Genomic DNA, 16,181 nt, shown 5'->3' with positions numbered 1-16,181 from the left:
AAAAAATGGCTTGAGGACATGTTTTGTGATCACTTGTGAATGTGCGGTTTTACACCCCCCCTTTTTTTTTTATATCCCCCCCCCCCCCCCCCCCCCCCCCCCCAGTTATCACTTCTGCTAAGTCATTGAGGAAGATCTCTCTTAGATTTCCCATCAGTTAAATATCTGTCAAAATGTCTGTTTCAAGGCTGGCTGTCATAGGGAAAAAGGAACAGAACCAGGGAGCAGCGCTCCAGCTGTGAGGGAGCTTATAGGGTCTAGACAGTTATGAGATATGTGGGACTCTTAAAACAGAGAGGCAAAAGGAAGCATGTGTTTTGGGTTCTGCCTGCGTCTATTCAGTGTTTGTATAGCTGAGAAAGCTTTAGTCTAAAATAAGTGGTATTTGGCAAGAAGTGTGCTGCATGCTGACAAATTGATTGTGCTCTTCTACTTCGATAAAAATGAAAATGCATGAGGCATTTTGCTTTCTTTGCTCCTGATGATTAAAAGTGTCTACTTGGCTCTGTGTAGAGCAGGCCCTTGATTTACATGAGACACCTGTGTGGCATTCTCCGTTACTGGCTTTGGGCTGACAGCAGCTTTGCCTTATGGTATTCAAAGTGCCAGGTCCCAGGAGGGAGTCTGGAATGGCCTCCAGTGGGGTCTCTGTGCCAAGTTTAGGTGGGACCTTTGAGTAAGGGTCTGGGAATTTTATTTTAATTATTATTTTTATTTTATATGTGTGAGTGTATTGCCTGCATGGATGTAAGTGCACCCATGTCATGCAATGCTCACAAAAGTCAGAAGAGGGCGTCAGATTCCCCTGGAACTGGATTTATGGATGGTTGTTAAATGCCATGTGAGTGCTGGGTCCTCTGCAAGAGCAGCCAGTAAACACTGAGCCATCTCTCCAGGCCTGGGTCTGGGAATTTTAAAAACACATTTTATTTATGGAGGGGGTGGTACATGTGCCACTGTGTATGTGTGGAGGTCAAATTGTGGGGGTTGGTTCTCTAGTTCTACATGGGTTCTGGGAATCAAACTCAGACTATCAGCCTTGGCAGCAGGTTCCTTTACCCTCTGAGCCATCTCACCACCCAGGATATGGAAGTTTTATAAAGGACTCGCTTTTACCCACCTTCTGCTCACATGGAAGGGACTCCATTTCCTCCAAGGCAGGACATAGCCTTGCTTAGCCCAGGGAGAAATTTGGAAGCATGTGTGCTACAATGCAGCCATCTGCTTGCCACTGCTGCATTGGGTTTCCTGTAACCCAGGCTAGCCTCAAAGACCTCACTATATAGCCGAAGATTACCTTGAACTGATCTTGTCTCTACTTCACAAGTGCTGGAATTATAGGAATTAATAGGTATATACCATCATGCCCCCTTTATGTGATGTTGGGGATCGAACCCAGGGTCTTGTTTATGCTAGGTAAATACTCTCCCAACTGAGCTACATCCTCAACTCCTTCCCCAACCTCCTTTTGGATACAAGGTTTCATATTCTACCCAAGCCTGATCCAGAACTCACTATATAACCCAGGCTGGCCTTGAACCCACAGAAATCTGCTGTATTGGGTTTTAATCTGTTCACTCATTGGTTCATCAGTGCTGTTTATTGCTCACAGCTCTGATCCTGGCTCTGTGTTAGGTGCCTGGATGTGTGAGGAACAAGACAGCCTGGTCCCCTGCCTGCTCTAAGGCTGGTCAATCCTGTTTGGACTCTTGTCCTGTTGGCTTAAAGACTTGCCTCCATGTAGATCCCGGCACAGGAATGTGCTATGAAATGCAATCCCAACACCCCATTGAAGCCAAGCATTGACTTCTGGACACCAGGGACTTGAAGACTCCCCTTAAAGGAATACCAGATTTGTTTGGACAAAAGAAGTGTAAACAGGATCCTGGTGAATAACTTTTCATAGGACTGCTCCTGCTTTAATCAATTGTGTATTTATTGGTGACCTCATAAGTGTCTAGACTGTCCCAGGCTCTACAGGGGAGAGGCAGTATGGTAGAGAGAATTTACAACTTAGCTGAGGAGACAGGGCCACTTCTTAAGAGAGCAGCCAAAGGCTTGAGACAAAATATAAGTTACACAACTGTGTGTGGTACGCATCACAGAGCTGAGGGTTCAGTGAGGTGACTTCAGGTCTGGCTTTCTAGAGGAAGGACTGGAGAGAAGCAGACCCAGTTGTCCTCCTACCTGGCCTGGCTAGTACATATAGGTGTCCAGTTGACAACAGGCTTCATCTCCTGGAAGCTGGATGCTCTGGACTCAGAGGGCAGGGCAGCCTGGACATGAGTAGATCAACAGGCCACTGGGACATCCGGAGTACTTGCAGTCTTAGTTACTTTTCCTAACTAATACAATACCCTGACAATACCCTGACAAAAGCAACTTAAGGAGAAAGGTTGATCCTAACTCCTATTTGGAAGGTACAGCAGTGATAACGGGAAAGGCATGGCAGCCGGGGCTGGAGGCAGCTGGTCAGATCAGTGTGTCTGCAGAAAGGAAACAGAGAAGTGATGGATGCTCCTGCTCAGTTCCCCTTCTCCTTATTCAGTCTAGGATCCCAGTACCTGTAACGGTGCTGCCCTGTGAGTGGGTCTTCCTATCTCAGTTAACCTAACCCAGAGAATCAAAGACATGCCCAGAGGCAGTGGAACATGTCTCTAATCCTTGCATTGGAGAGGTGGAGAGGGGTGAAATCCCAGAGCTTGCTGGCCAGCCAATCTGGCTGAATCCATAAGCTCCATGTTCAGTAAGAAAGTCTCCCAAGTGTCGACTTCTGGCCTCCACACACATGCTCATCCACATGTGCATATACCCTCACACACAGGTGCAAACACATACACTACCCCCCTGCCCCAATCCCATTCCCATCAGGTGACAACTCTAAGCAAGACTAGGATTCCACTTCTCTGCACTGGATCCTGATAAAGTGTTTTGCTCCCCTGATCCCTGACTAGAACATGGACATTGGATAACCTCTGTGCTTGTGAACAAACCCCCTCTTCCCTCTTTAGTGCCCCCAACCACTCAGGAGAACAAAACCAGACCAAGCACAGATGGAAGGCTTGAAGGAAGGAGTTGACGTAGTTTGACATTTAATCATCAAAGATCCTGTTGAGTTCCAGCAGGCCAAACCCATGGCACTCTGTTCCTTGGGGAGCCAGAGTCAGGGTGTGGTCCAGTGGCCAAAGGGAAAAAGTGGAGAGAAGTTTATTGGCGAGAAGAGTCCAGAAAGGCAGAATAATAACTTCCTACAATTTTTCTCTATGTCCCAAGAATGAGGGCCTAGGGACAGGTCTTGTTTCAAGTTAAGACTGGTCTCTTCACGTAGGATTAAGAAAAAGCCCTGGTCAACCAAAGATGAAGTGTCTGCCCTCAGTACATACTGAGGCTGTCTGAGCCCTGGGTGGGAATCCTGTCGAGATGACCTGAGGCAGCTTGAGGGGCTGCCCACCCAGAGACCTCAGGACTTTCAGGAGACTGTCAATGCCTCCTCTTCTCCGGCATTCATTTCTCAAGTTGCTTTTGGCTCTACTGCTATGAGCCTCACTAGACCCTGGCCAGTGGCCCAGAAAGAAGCGGGGGCCTGCCTGGTCAGGGTTGGGGAGGACAGCTAGGTTGGCCTGTGGAGGCTCTATTTTCCTTGGCTCCCACCTGCCTGGGCCACTTCCTGGCCCCGCCTTCCCATTGCTGTATTAGCTCATTGCTCCAGGTGAAGCCAGTGTGGGCCCCTGAAGGCAAGGTGGACCTGGCCTTGGAGGCTGCAGAGCCCCGCCCGCACTCTTCCCAGGCAGGCCTGGTTTGCCAGCAGGGTGTGTCAAACAAAGGCAGCTGAAATGCCTAGAGAAAGATGATGCACCAAGAGGGATAGTACCCACCCCTGGGCTTCACAGCCAGCTGTGCCAGGGCTGTGGGAAGCTTGGGCCCCCTTAGTGCCCCAGACCTTAAGAAAATACTGCCTTGAAACTCATGTTTGCAGGTGTGAGAAGAGGGAACCAAAATGGACTTAAATATCCCAGGGGTAATGAACTCTTCTTGGGGCCTGAGATTTGGAAATACATTCTTCTTGTTGATTCTTCTGTTGTTCCCTGCTCTGTCACACATTCATTTTACGTACACACTTATGCCCCTGCTCCGGCCAAGTGCTATTCCAGGTGCAGAGTAATGAGCCAGCCGTTATATGGAGTGCAGTGTTAAAATCACCCAGGGAGCTTTCATAAAACACTCATTCTGCTTCGGAGTTGATGCAGCCAGTCTGGGTGTGACCTGGGCATTGCAACTTCCAAAACTGTACAGGTCTGCACAGAAATTTCTTTTCAAGGAGGGAAAAAAAAAAAGCTATAGAAAGAATGTACTCGTAAGTGGGTGGTGTTCCCTCTTAAGTGGATGGTGTCCACAGGATGGTTGCAAGCAGGGTCCCAGGGTGGAGAACAGCAGTCACCGCCAAGCCAGGCTGTCCTGGATTGCTCTGTGGCAGGTCTGGTCCCAAATATTGGAAGGTTCCACCCAGGCTTGTGAGGTAAAACACAGTTCCGAGCACCACGTATTTGTTCCCCAGTCCCTGAGCAGAATGGGATGGCTGGCAGGCATGGTCCTTTGCTTTCCCTGTTCTTCACTGATTTTGCAGCGGGGCCTTTAGAAGCATTGTTTTCCCTCATCTGTAAAAACTTTGTCCGTAAAAATAGAAGTGAGCACAGGTCACACATCGGTGTGCTTCCTTGTTGCCCCAGCATTTTAAAGAGTGAGCACTAATACACCAGATGACTTCTGTGCCTCGTGGCATCATGTCCTCCCAAGTGATGACGTCTGCAGTCAATGAGAGGCTTTGGGACCAAGCAGAGCAGTTTGGGTCCAGGACTTCTAACCTCACATTTGAGAGTGGCAAGTATGACAGCCAGGTCTGGAATCCAGATCCTGACTCCGTCCCCTGCCCATCCTAGGTCTGTCATGTGCAGTTTGTGGATCCACCTACCTTATGGCCTTTTACCTTATTCCTCTATTCCAGCTCTTCATCCCATTCCCATTGCAAGAAAATAAATACATTCTCTGCTTTTCTGGACAGGACTAGAGCTGTGCTATTGTAGAGGGGCCCCAAGGGAATGCCATAGTCCCTTTCATCCTTCTTAGCCTCAGACTCAGCCCCAGCCCCTTCCCAGACTCCCAGGTACCTTTTCGAGGCATGTGGGGGGGTCAAGCCAGAGATCTGCCCACCTCCTCCCCATTCCCTCTTCTTTGCCTTCCTCAGGGCCATGGGCAGGCACCTTCTCTTTCCCTCCCCCTCCTGTTGACAGCCTGGGCCCCAAACACCCTGTAACTTGGTGCTTTGGACATGTGGTCTGTCCAGGTGCCACCAACCATTTAAGATCTGGGCTTTCTATTTATGATGCTGTGAAGACATGTGAGAAGCACATTAGTAAAACTAGAGGCCAGGATGAGGGGACAAGAGGCGCAGGAAGATGGGGCTTGGTGAGGGTGTGTTTATGTAATGTGCCATATGTCATTTTTATTCACATAAAAACATCATTCTTGAAGTAATCGGAACCCGCTCAGCTGTTGCTAACCAAATACCAAATGTTTCCCTTTTCCTGCTCCTTCCAAGGGGCGGACTGTGAGGAACTGCCCTCATGTACGATGCTATCGCGCCATTCCAACGTCACAGACCTTTTTCCTCAGAGCAAATGCCAGACTGTTTTTTCCAGCCTTGGCAGGAATTTTCAAGAGAAAGCTGATTTCAAATCACTTTTTCTGTTTATTGTTTCAGACCTGGAATATGACAGAATGGAGGCTCACAGCCTCTAATCCGGTCTCCTCAGTGTGTCCCATGCTGTCTTAGGGTCCACAAGGGGGAGGCTCATGGCCTCTAATCCAGTCTCCTCATATGTTCCTATGCTGTCTTAGGGTCCATGAGGACCACACCTCCCTGCCAATGACCTGATACTTAAGGGAAGCAAAGTTAAAATACAATGAACTAGGTTTCCAGTTGGTGGAGAGATGGCCACAGGAATCCCTTTTGGAGCCCCCCCACCCCCCCACTTACCATAACATGTGGTTTCATTTCCAAGGGCTTCGGTGTTAGCGTTTCCATTTCCTCAGGAAGCCACATTTCGTTCTTGCTCTTATTCCTGAAATGGAACGTACATTTTCCTTGGCCCAAGTTCAAGGAGTGCCTGGGGCAACAATGAAAACAGTCCTAAGCAGGTTTCAGACGTGGTCACTCCTCCCTAGCCGTGGTCACTCCTCCCTAGCCGCCACCCATGGCCCTTCCTTATCCCCCTCCAGAAGTTCTGACGCCAACTCTCCAAGAGCCCAGGAGGGTGTAGGGTGGCCACTGCACTGCGTTCAGGTCCTGTGGCCATCGCTGTCCTCTCTGCCTGTGTTCTGGCCTTGTGTTGGGGAGATCTGGTTGCCCTCCAAGTGCCCACATACCACAGACTCTTAATTAAGAAAGTATGTTCTCATTTCATGTCACTGGAAAAGAATGAAAACAATGACAGCATGTATTTATCTTCACTATCAATATCAGTCCTGTTTCTGAGTCTACTGGGGGTTACAAGTCTTAAAGGAATTGTCTGGGTTGTGATATTTTAACCTCAGGCATGAACTGTTGGGACACATGTGGCTTCTTTCAGAGAGGGGGGTCTCAACCTCAACACAAGGCAGAGTGGGTCCCGGAGCCCTGCAAAGCCCTCCCAGAGCTTGGAGCCCAGTGGCTCAGGGACAGAGGAGCACCTCAGCCCAGACCTGCTTTTGTGTTGACGGAGAGTCAAGCTCTTTTCACCGGCTCCATCCCCTTATCTTTCTGAGTCTTCAGAGCAGTAAAAGCCATCATTTCACGAGGCCTGTGAAAGAGATATCATCTGTCTGCCTGGCTGCTGTTCACAGGACAGGCCATGTGCTGGGCCTGGGCTGGATGCTCACATGTGTTGCTTAGTACCCTGGCAGCAGCAAGCTAATTTTGATTGCTCCCTAAGGCAGCTGAGCCTCGGGAGAGGGACTTCCCCAAGACTATGTAGTCACTTGGGCTGCTGGCTGACTGGCAGCACTATTTCTGTGAGTAGCTGGATAATCCTGTTATAGAGGTTGTCTTGGGGACTGTGGTCTCTACACACTGATAATCAGTAATAATTACCAGCTATGAAAAACAGCCATGTCTATAGACATAGCCAAAGTCACACCTGGCTGAGAACCTCTGGGCCCAAGGGGTAGAGGCAGGATTTGGACAGACCCCAGCATGTCATCAGCTCTAGAGAAGTCCTCACCCAGGCAAGCAGCCTCCTGTCCCTGGGATGTGGACCGGGGAGGGTGCTTGGATGTTTCTGAGATGTAGCACCAAGCAGAAGTGGATGCACATCTAGAATCTCCATTAGGATCCAGCTTTGTGGTGAAGGACGGTGCTCGCTTGTGAGGGCCGAGAGAGCTTGCAGTGACAGAGCACTTAAGAACACGGAAAGCTTTTGCACATGGGTTTTCATTTTGAGAGATCCAAATACTGTTCAGGGCCAAAAGGCTTATTAGATAGCACATTTTGGGCTGTAAGTAATTGAAATCTAAAACAAATTAGCTTAAGGATAAAAGGAAATCTGTTGGCTTAAATAACTATAGAGGCCAGGGGTAGATTCCTTGCCTCAGGTGTGGCTGGATCTAGACCCCAGTTGTCATCCGGGACACTTCATTCTTCATCAGGTTTTCCTCTTCATGATCACAAGGTGGGCAACAGCAGCTCCCGCTGCGTATGTTGTCAAGAGTTTAAGATCTCAGAGAAGGAAAAATGGTTTTTCTTGGAGCGTCAATAAAAGTCAAGGACAGATCAAGACTGGTGAAGCCTGGGTCTTAGAATTTCTGTAAATGGAAAGTTTTCCTGAGAAGGAACACAAGACCAAACCAGCTCATGTTTCCAGAGAGGCACTTTCCCATTGTGGTCTGTACACTGTCACCTCTGGTCTGTGATAACTACACATCAGACCCTTATGCCCAGTTCTTGTGTCCGTGGATACAGGTACTTACTCAAGAGACACATCAAATTCCAAGAGATTTAGACCATTAGGTATTGGCAGGCCCACACGGGAAGTTGGGAGTAGATACACGTGTCCATCCATGATGGGCTAGAAATTTAAAAGACTTTTCCTCCCTCTTAGGAGGAGGAAAATGTTCTGAACTGGGGAAGCATATTCAAACACAGACCTGGACCCCACCTGGGGAATTCAGATCCAGCAGGTCTGACTGAGAGCCTGGGGATCTGCATTCTCACCAATCACCTGCGGAGATGCAGAAGATACCATCAGCTTAGAGTAACACTCAGGTGAGGTTCCAGTTAGGATTCTCTTCATTTATGAATGAAGAAACAAACGCAGAGAACTCAGGTGATATGACGTAGTTTCTCTTTCCTGTGGTCAGTTTTATTGAAATATTATTACTTACCTTCAATGAAATTCACCCATTTCAAGTGCCTAATTAAATGACTTACCAAACACCGTGGTCATGACATAGCACATTTTTATCACCCCCAAAGTTCCTTCATGTGCCTTTGTCATGAACTCCTTCATTTCCTGTCACCATGATCTGATTTCTGTCACTGATTTCTTGCCCTTTCTGGGTTTCAGACAAACAGCGTCTACTGTGTATACATCTTTTGCATCAGGTTCTCAGTCTTACACAGTGTTGCTTGGGTCTATCCATGCTATGTGTGCCCTGCTAATTCATGTCTGTGTGGCATGCATTCTGAGTGGTAATGAATCATAGGAAGGTGGCACCTCTTGGTTTTCCATGTACATGTTGATGGACATTTGGGCTCTTTCCAAGGGTCACTGTGGACCCCAAAGGGACTGACTCTATCTGGAATCTCATTCCTGGGTTTTCTGGCTTCAGATCTGCCTTCCTCTACTCTTTGTTACAAGCTCAGATAGTATGGACTTTTTTTGTTGTTTTTAAAACACTTGGCAGCTTCTCCTTTGGGTTTTGAAGACACCAGGCATTCTTTACCCCAGGAAGAAGACACTGAGTCAGAGGAATCTGGTCAGCATTACATTGCATTGTACATGGGCTAGAGACCCAGGGGCTTAGAAACAGTTATTCTAGCAAATGAGAAAATCATGGTTCTCTACTTGCTTTTGTAAATAAAGTTTTATCAGACACAGCCATACCCATAGAAGATTCATGCATTGTCAAGATGGCTTTTACTACAGCTATACTGTTGAATAACTGTAACCCAGATCATATAGCCTTCAAAGGCTGAAATATTTGCTAGTCATTACAGAAATTTGCCAACCCTTGCCTTAGAATCAGGGAGGAAGATGCCAGACCAGGAATTGCCACTGGGACTGAATAAAAGCAGAGCTTTGGAATTCTGAATAAAACCAAGTATTGACCTTGGAGTCTAGCCTGAGACCTCTAATCATTTGCCTTTGCAAAACTGGCACACAAGGAGGTCTCCAGTCTGCAAAGGGACTCCAGCTATTTGTTCTGATGCTTCTATTTTGTAGATGAAGAAATTGAGGCTTATAAAGGGAAATGACTTGCCCACAGTTACATGGAGAATTGGTGACAGCTGAGACTTCTCTTGTCCAGGACTCTTCCTCTGTGGTGTCTCTGGCCATGGGCCTGAGGTAGTCTTATCAGTGGATTGTGAGAGCAAACTAGCAGGCCAGGAGAGGTCTAAGTCAGACACCAAGCTATTGCTGGGGGAAGGTGGCCAGGACAAAGCCCTTGGTCTTGTTGCGCCCTCTGTTGGCTGACAGCTTGCAGATAATCAGGCTGACCTGGGAAGAGTAAGAAGGAAGAGACTTGCTGTGGCGTGTGCTCGAATATGAATGTTCCAACAGTTACACTTGTCACCAGATATGCTCATTCCCCCATTTGACACCGCTGGCTGATGCTTGCCTCTTCATGCCTTGCCCCATCCCTGAGCACCTGCCCCTTTCTGTCCATTTTCTTTAAGCTACTCCTCCAGGTCTACTCCGTGGAACCCTGTGGTCGGCACAGACCCAGCCATGAGTTCAAGAAACGACCTTTAAAGTGGAAAGAACTGGGGCCGGGCGTGGTGGCGCTCGCCTTTAATCCCAGCACTTGGGAGGCAGAGGCAGGCAGATCTCTGTGAGTTCAAGGCCAGCCTGGTCTACATAGTGAGTTCCAGGACAGCTGGGGCTACAGGGAGACCCTGTCTCAAAAAGACAAAAATTAAAAAAAAATTAAAAAAAAGGAAAGAACCTTCTAGTACCAAGAAAGATGCAAGAGGCTTTAGAAGAGAGTTTTATGAATGAATGAAGTAAACAAAAGAACAAACTTGGAATGATTGAGTGATTCTTGAATACTTTGAAGCAAGGAGGAAAATACCAATGAGGCACATAGCCCAAAGCAAGATTTCATGTTCTAGAGAAGCTGGTGTGTGTGTGTGTGTGTGTGTGTGTGCGCGCGCACGCGCGCGCACGCACGCTTGCAGATGAAGTGCACATGTGCCTTGTGAACAGCTTCCCACATTCTCCCCACTGGAGAAAAGGCTTTTGCCTTCTTGGTACTTGCCCTCAGCCGGCCACACTGGGAAGCAGGATGTGGGCAGCTCCCCGATAGCCTGAATGTCAACAGCACAGCCAGCTACTGTTAAGACAGATCAGAGAGGGTCTGCTACAAGGCTATGTTACACAGTGCCTTGTGTCTCCGACTTTGCAGAAAACTGCCCTCCACATTTGTTCCTGCCACGTGGAGGATTTTGCTATGCCCTCCCTCCTGTCACCTCGGCCATTCTCAAGTTCATATTCTTCCTTCAGTGGCCTCAAACATTCTCAAGGGAATCCCAAAGATTGTATTTTGGGGGATAAATGTGGGTAAATGATGGTCCGTTTACCCTTATTAGAGGCTGAGAACAAACTCTGGAAAGACACTTACTGGTCCTTTTGCTCCTTCCTGGGTTGCCAGTGAGTGGCTTTCTAGCCTGGGATCCTGTGCACAGGCAGGAAAGGCAGTGAAGGCAGGTGCCGACAGCTTGTGTCAGAATTATACCGTGTTTACTGTGCAGTGCATTTCTGTCAGCCTTGTTTCCATACTGACGGCAAATACCATATGGAGAAGAAGAAATCCTGTCAGATGAACTCTTAGGGAGTCACAATATGGCACATGAAATCTCATAATTGCTTCTGGAAATGGGGAGGGTTACCTTGCTCAAATCAACGAAGAGGTACTGTGCTCATTCCCATAATTGAGTAAAACTGAAGTTTGACGTGTGGTAATTTGCCCTGGCTCTGGGTTTCTGCAGGGAAAGTTCGTTGGTTGGAGGAAGGCATAAAGGTTTGTTTTCCTTCCCTAGGGGGTCGGACTGAGTGGGAGACAGTGATCGGTGGGTTATGTGCAGGGCCTCTTGCTAACAGGTACAGGCTACAGACCTGCCATGAACTACAGTGACCAGGGTTCTTCCTGTGGCTGACAACCACACTGATCTGTCACTTGGGATCTTGTCTGCATGCACCCCTGCTGCCCTTTCCAATCACATAGTCCTCCTCCCTGCTCCCTCAGAACCTGGCAGACACTGTGGCTAAATGCTTGGTAGAGTGCCTATTTGTGAACCATCTGTGCCTGGAGAGGTGGAGCTGTGCCCATGTTGAAGGGCAGGGTTAAGGCGAGAGTCCAGGGCTGGTCTGAGCCACTGAAGCTCTTGGAGAGGGGCCAGGTAGAGGAGGACTTGGCACATGGCTCATCCTGTTCATCAAAGTATCCACTTGAGAGAATGCCACATTTGCGAGTGACTTCTACATATCATACTTAGAATGAAAATAGCCCCTGCCCTCAGGTTGTTTGCTCCTGAAAGGAACAAAGTATGTGTACTGGCAGTCCTTGTCAGATTCAGACTCCCAGTCCCTGGGCTGGTCTCAGGGATGCCTGCAGAGCAGCTCCTCCCCTGTGGAGTTATTCTCAGCCTCCTAGTTGCCTGGAGCAAAAGACATCTTATCAGTTCTAAGGCCCCAGCACTCTAGAGATAAGCAAGCATCTTTCCAGGAAGTTCTAGAGAAGCCCAGGGAGGACTCTAGGGTTCACCAGACTCACATGCCCTGACATCTATGTCTAGGTCCAAGGCATGGTCCTCTCCTTAAACCTACGGCTGTGGCCAGGAGACAGACTTCAGTTGGACAACAACTGAGTCACAGTGTCCATCTTTGAACCTACCATTGTGGCTGGAAGACAGACGACTCTGGCTGAGGCTAAGTCACATGCCATGTCCAAAGCTTGGGAGGCGTTATCACCCTAGAACCAGAAGGTTTGGTGGAGATTTGTTCAGACTTGGAGAGAGGAGGTTCCCTAGAAGAGATGAAACAGACCAAAGAACCCCACCACCAGGCCAGTAACACGTCCTCTTTTAGTAGATGGTTGCCCCTGTTCCTCTGTATCTGACATGGATATAGCCCTTCCTTTCCACCGAGTTGCCTTCAAGTGCTATCAGTTCCTGGGGCAGGTACAGAACAGAAGGCCAGATGCCCAGGGTCTGGGGCAGTGTGCTCTAGTCAATGCCTTGAGCATCCTCTGGCCAGGGAAAGCTTCTCAGAGAAGCTGTAGTATCATTGCTCTGGGGGGGGGGAGGAACTGGGCTCCCATCCCCAAGTGCACCTTGTGTTTCAGAGAAGGAACTATAACAAAGTAACCATGCCTGGCTCTCCTACCTCTACCCCTGGATCTGAGTGGCTCACCTGCTTCCTCTCCAGTGGCTGAAAGCTAGTCACTTCCTGTCTCTGTGCCCATTCATTTGGGAAATGCACATTTTTCATAATTCAAAACATCTAAAGAATGGTCTTTTCTCCAATTGTGTAAAAATGAAAAAAAAAAAAAACAAACAAAAAACCCACAAAAGACTATCCGCTGGGATACTTTGAATTATTTAGACTCTCTTCCCCCCCTACCCCCTGCAACTTCCTTAAGCAGAGTGAATTATTGCCTCATAAATCAGTTTTTCAGGTGTGGGCTGCAGGCATGGTTTGAGACAGAGATCTGGGCATCACCAGGGGACAGCTCTGTTTCTGGTCATTTTCTCAGCTCTGACCTCCTGAGCTGAGATCAGCCTCATCCTCACCACAGCTTCTCCTGCAAGGTCAAGGATATTGTGCAGGCACTGGCCTCCAGAGAAGAGAGCACTGACCGGCTTGGCTTAGGCCATGTGCCTGCCTCCCACATCCAGCCACCAGAGTCAGGGACTGTTTCATAATGACTGGCCAACCAGAGGATGGAGCCCACTATTCCGAGAGCCACTGGTGCCACCATACAGAAATCATGGCTTTGACAAGCAGAGCCAGCTACAGACTGTCACCATTCCCTGTGCTGGCCTTGTCTCTCTGGGTCTGCAGAGCCTGTGAGATATGGCATAAGGACCCTGAGAGTTCGTCATTATCTTGCCCCATCCATCCAGGATTCTGAACTCAGGTTTGGGGTGACAGGTAGCTATGCCTGGCGCTCTTCTGGTCTCACCACATTTTTCTTGTTTTATCTCCAGACAGAGATTACTGCAGTCTATGTGACAAGCAGCCAATCGGAAGGCTGCTTTTCCGGCAGTTCTGTGAAACCAGACCTGGGCTGGAGTGCTACATTCAGTTCCTGGACTCAGTGGTAAGTTTCTGTCCCTGCCGACTGGCCCTTGTGTCCTCTCTGATCAACAGTTGTTTTCATCCAAAGGAAATAAAGATAGACTTCATGGTTTTGAAGACCGAAAAATCTAAACTCTCATTGCTTAGGAAACTGGGAAGTGTCCCAACCTCCTGAGGTAGCTCAAGCTCTTGAGCGCTTCTGCCCTTGCTCCAGCCAAAACACATGGAGTAAAATCCACAGCCAGTACAGCTTTGTTGCTGTTTCCCAGAGAGAATGCAAGATCTTGTCTTCTTGAACTTCCTGTTCACCCAGATCTAGCACAGTTCCTCCAATGCACAGTAACCGCCTGTGCCATGAGTACCCATTGGCTATTTCAAGTCAGTCTTCGTATCCTTGGGTTGGGTGCTGCGCCTAGTGCTTACAGGACTTCCTTCAGCTGTGTTGTCTCTCGTTTGTTTAACAAATTCCTTGATCAAATGCACGAGCTTTTAAAGGATATGGAAATACTCCAGGGTACCTCAGCCTTTGCCCAGGAAGGTCATGGCCCCTCAGCCCCACGGCCTGATCAACTGCCCTTTGGATTTCTATGTGGGGATGAAAAGCAAGGGCTGAAGGTGGGGGTTGGGGGTGGGCAGTGGAGAGCAATGAAGGCCTTGCTGTGAAGGGAATAGTGTACCTGGAACCCCTTCCCAGGGGCAGAACCAGGATACTGTTGTTCCCATACCCCACATCCCCCCTCAATCTCTACTAAGGGGACTTCCCCTCAGGACTGAAGTTCCTGTGTGTCTTCAGAGTTTCCATGTGGTCTCTATACCTATAAGCCAAACTGCCAGGTAGACATCTCCAGTGACCACAGCCCCTGTCAGGTCAACCTACTCAGCACACGCATCCTCTTCTTCCAGGCCCCCCAAACTCCCAACAGTGTTCCCTGCTCCCCAGTCACTGGGGACCCAGAGTCTTTGTGGTTCCTCTTGACTGCTCCCTCTTCCTCATTCTTCCCCCATGTTCAGGGACCATGTGCTCAGCTCCTTGACCTTCGGGGCCCATTCCATTCCCTGTGACCTCTGCCTCAGTCCTGGAACTGGCACAGGCCCTGGCATCTCTCACGTGAATGATCACACTAGTTCTCAACCTTGGCTGAGGATTAAAAACACCTGGGAGCCTTAAAAACTACCAGTGCCTGAGCAGAAACCCAGACTAATGAATTTGGATCTCTGGGAGTACTGCCTGGTGTTTTTACAACTTTTTATTATGGAAAGTTTTAGACTATTAGAAATGTAAAAGTCAGCCGAAAAGTATAATGAGCCCCCATGTGCCCTTCACCCCACTTCAACAATGATCTGGCCAGCTCCCCCACACCAGTGTTCTACTACAAATCTCAGCTGTCAAGAATATTTCAACTGTGAAATTTTCAGTATGTATCCCTAACCAATAAGGGCTCTTCAAAATAAAATAAAATAAAAAACGAACTAAGAGCTGGGGCTGTGATTCAGTGGTTGAGCTCTTGCTTTGTACCTACAAAGACCTGGGTTTCATCCCCAGCAATGTAAAAACAAACCAAACAAGGAGAGGAAAAAAACCCCTACACAATATTATTATCACAGCTACAAAAGTCTTATCACCAGATATGAGTGTACAAATTCCCAGTGCTCTCATATACTTTCTGCATTTGTGTCACCTGGATGTTCCAGTTGGCCCTTCCTCAACTCTAAGCTCCCCATCACCACCTCCCTGTGATGGGCCCTGTTCTCCTCTAGAGTTCCCTAAGTTACTAGGGTCTTCAGTATTTCTCTTTCTTTCTTTCTTTCTTTCTTTCTTTCTTTCTTTCTTTCTTTCTTTCTTTCTTTCTCTCTCTCTCTCTCTCTCTCTCTCTCTCTTTCTTTCTTTCTTTCTTTTTTTTGTCTTTTTGAGACAGAGTCTCCCTGTAGCCCCAGCTTGTCTGGAACTCACTATGTAGACCACCAGGCTGGCCTCAAACTTACAGAGATCCGTCTACCTCTGCCTCCCAAGTGTTAAGATTAAAGGTGTACACCTCCATACTCAGCTAGTATTTCTTTTTTAAAAAATATTTTATGCCGAGCATAGTGAGTTCCAGGACAGCTGGGGCTACAGGGAGACCCTGTCTCAAAAAGACCAAGAAATTTTTTTTATTTATTATTTTTACTTTATGTGTATGAGTGTATTGCCTACATGTATATAAGTGCACCCCTGTCATGCAATGCCCATGGAGGTCGGAAGAGGGTGTTGTATTCCCCGGGAACTGGAGTTACAGATGGTTGTTAGCTACCATATGGGTGCTGGGAATCAAACCTGGATCTTCTGTAAGAGCAGCCAGTGCTCTTAACTGCTGAGCCATTTCTCCAGCCCCTTCAGTATTTTTTGTAAATTGCTAAATGGATCTCAAAAGTTGACAGATTCAGTTCCCCTTCTCTCTCTCTCTCTCTCTCTCTCTCTCTCTCTCTCTCTCTGTCTCTCTCTCTGTCTCTCTCTCTCTGTGTGTGTGTGTGTGTCTCTCTCTCTGTGTGTGTGTCTCTCTCTCTCTCTGTCTCTCTCTCTCTCTCTCTCTGTGTGTGTTCATTCCTGACTTCATCAGTGACTTTATGTTCTCCCAACAGGGAATGTAAGAT

General features: G+C 48.1%; 1 protein-coding gene across 3 annotated transcripts in view; it reads left to right on the top strand.

Annotated features, from left to right (window-relative positions):
* The window catches only part of Grk5 (G protein-coupled receptor kinase 5), a 220,032-nt gene that overhangs the window by 140,708 nt on the left and 63,143 nt on the right, over window positions 1-16,181 (top strand). For all 3 annotated transcript variants that reach the window (XM_008827312.2, XM_029560746.1, XM_017796693.2), the window contains exon 3: window positions 13,463-13,575. In XM_008827312.2, coding sequence (XP_008825534.1) covers window positions 13,463-13,575 — 113 coding nt within the window. The remainder of the gene's footprint in view (window positions 1-13,462; window positions 13,576-16,181) is intronic.

This window comes from Nannospalax galili, unplaced genomic scaffold, assembly GCF_000622305.1.
Source record: "Nannospalax galili isolate Female #2095 unplaced genomic scaffold, S.galili_v1.0 scaffold31, whole genome shotgun sequence".
In the NCBI taxonomy this organism is placed as follows: Eukaryota; Metazoa; Chordata; class Mammalia; order Rodentia; family Spalacidae; genus Nannospalax; species Nannospalax galili.
The sequence above is the reverse complement of the archived record's forward strand: the minus strand, read 5'-3'. Positions and strand labels throughout refer to the sequence as shown.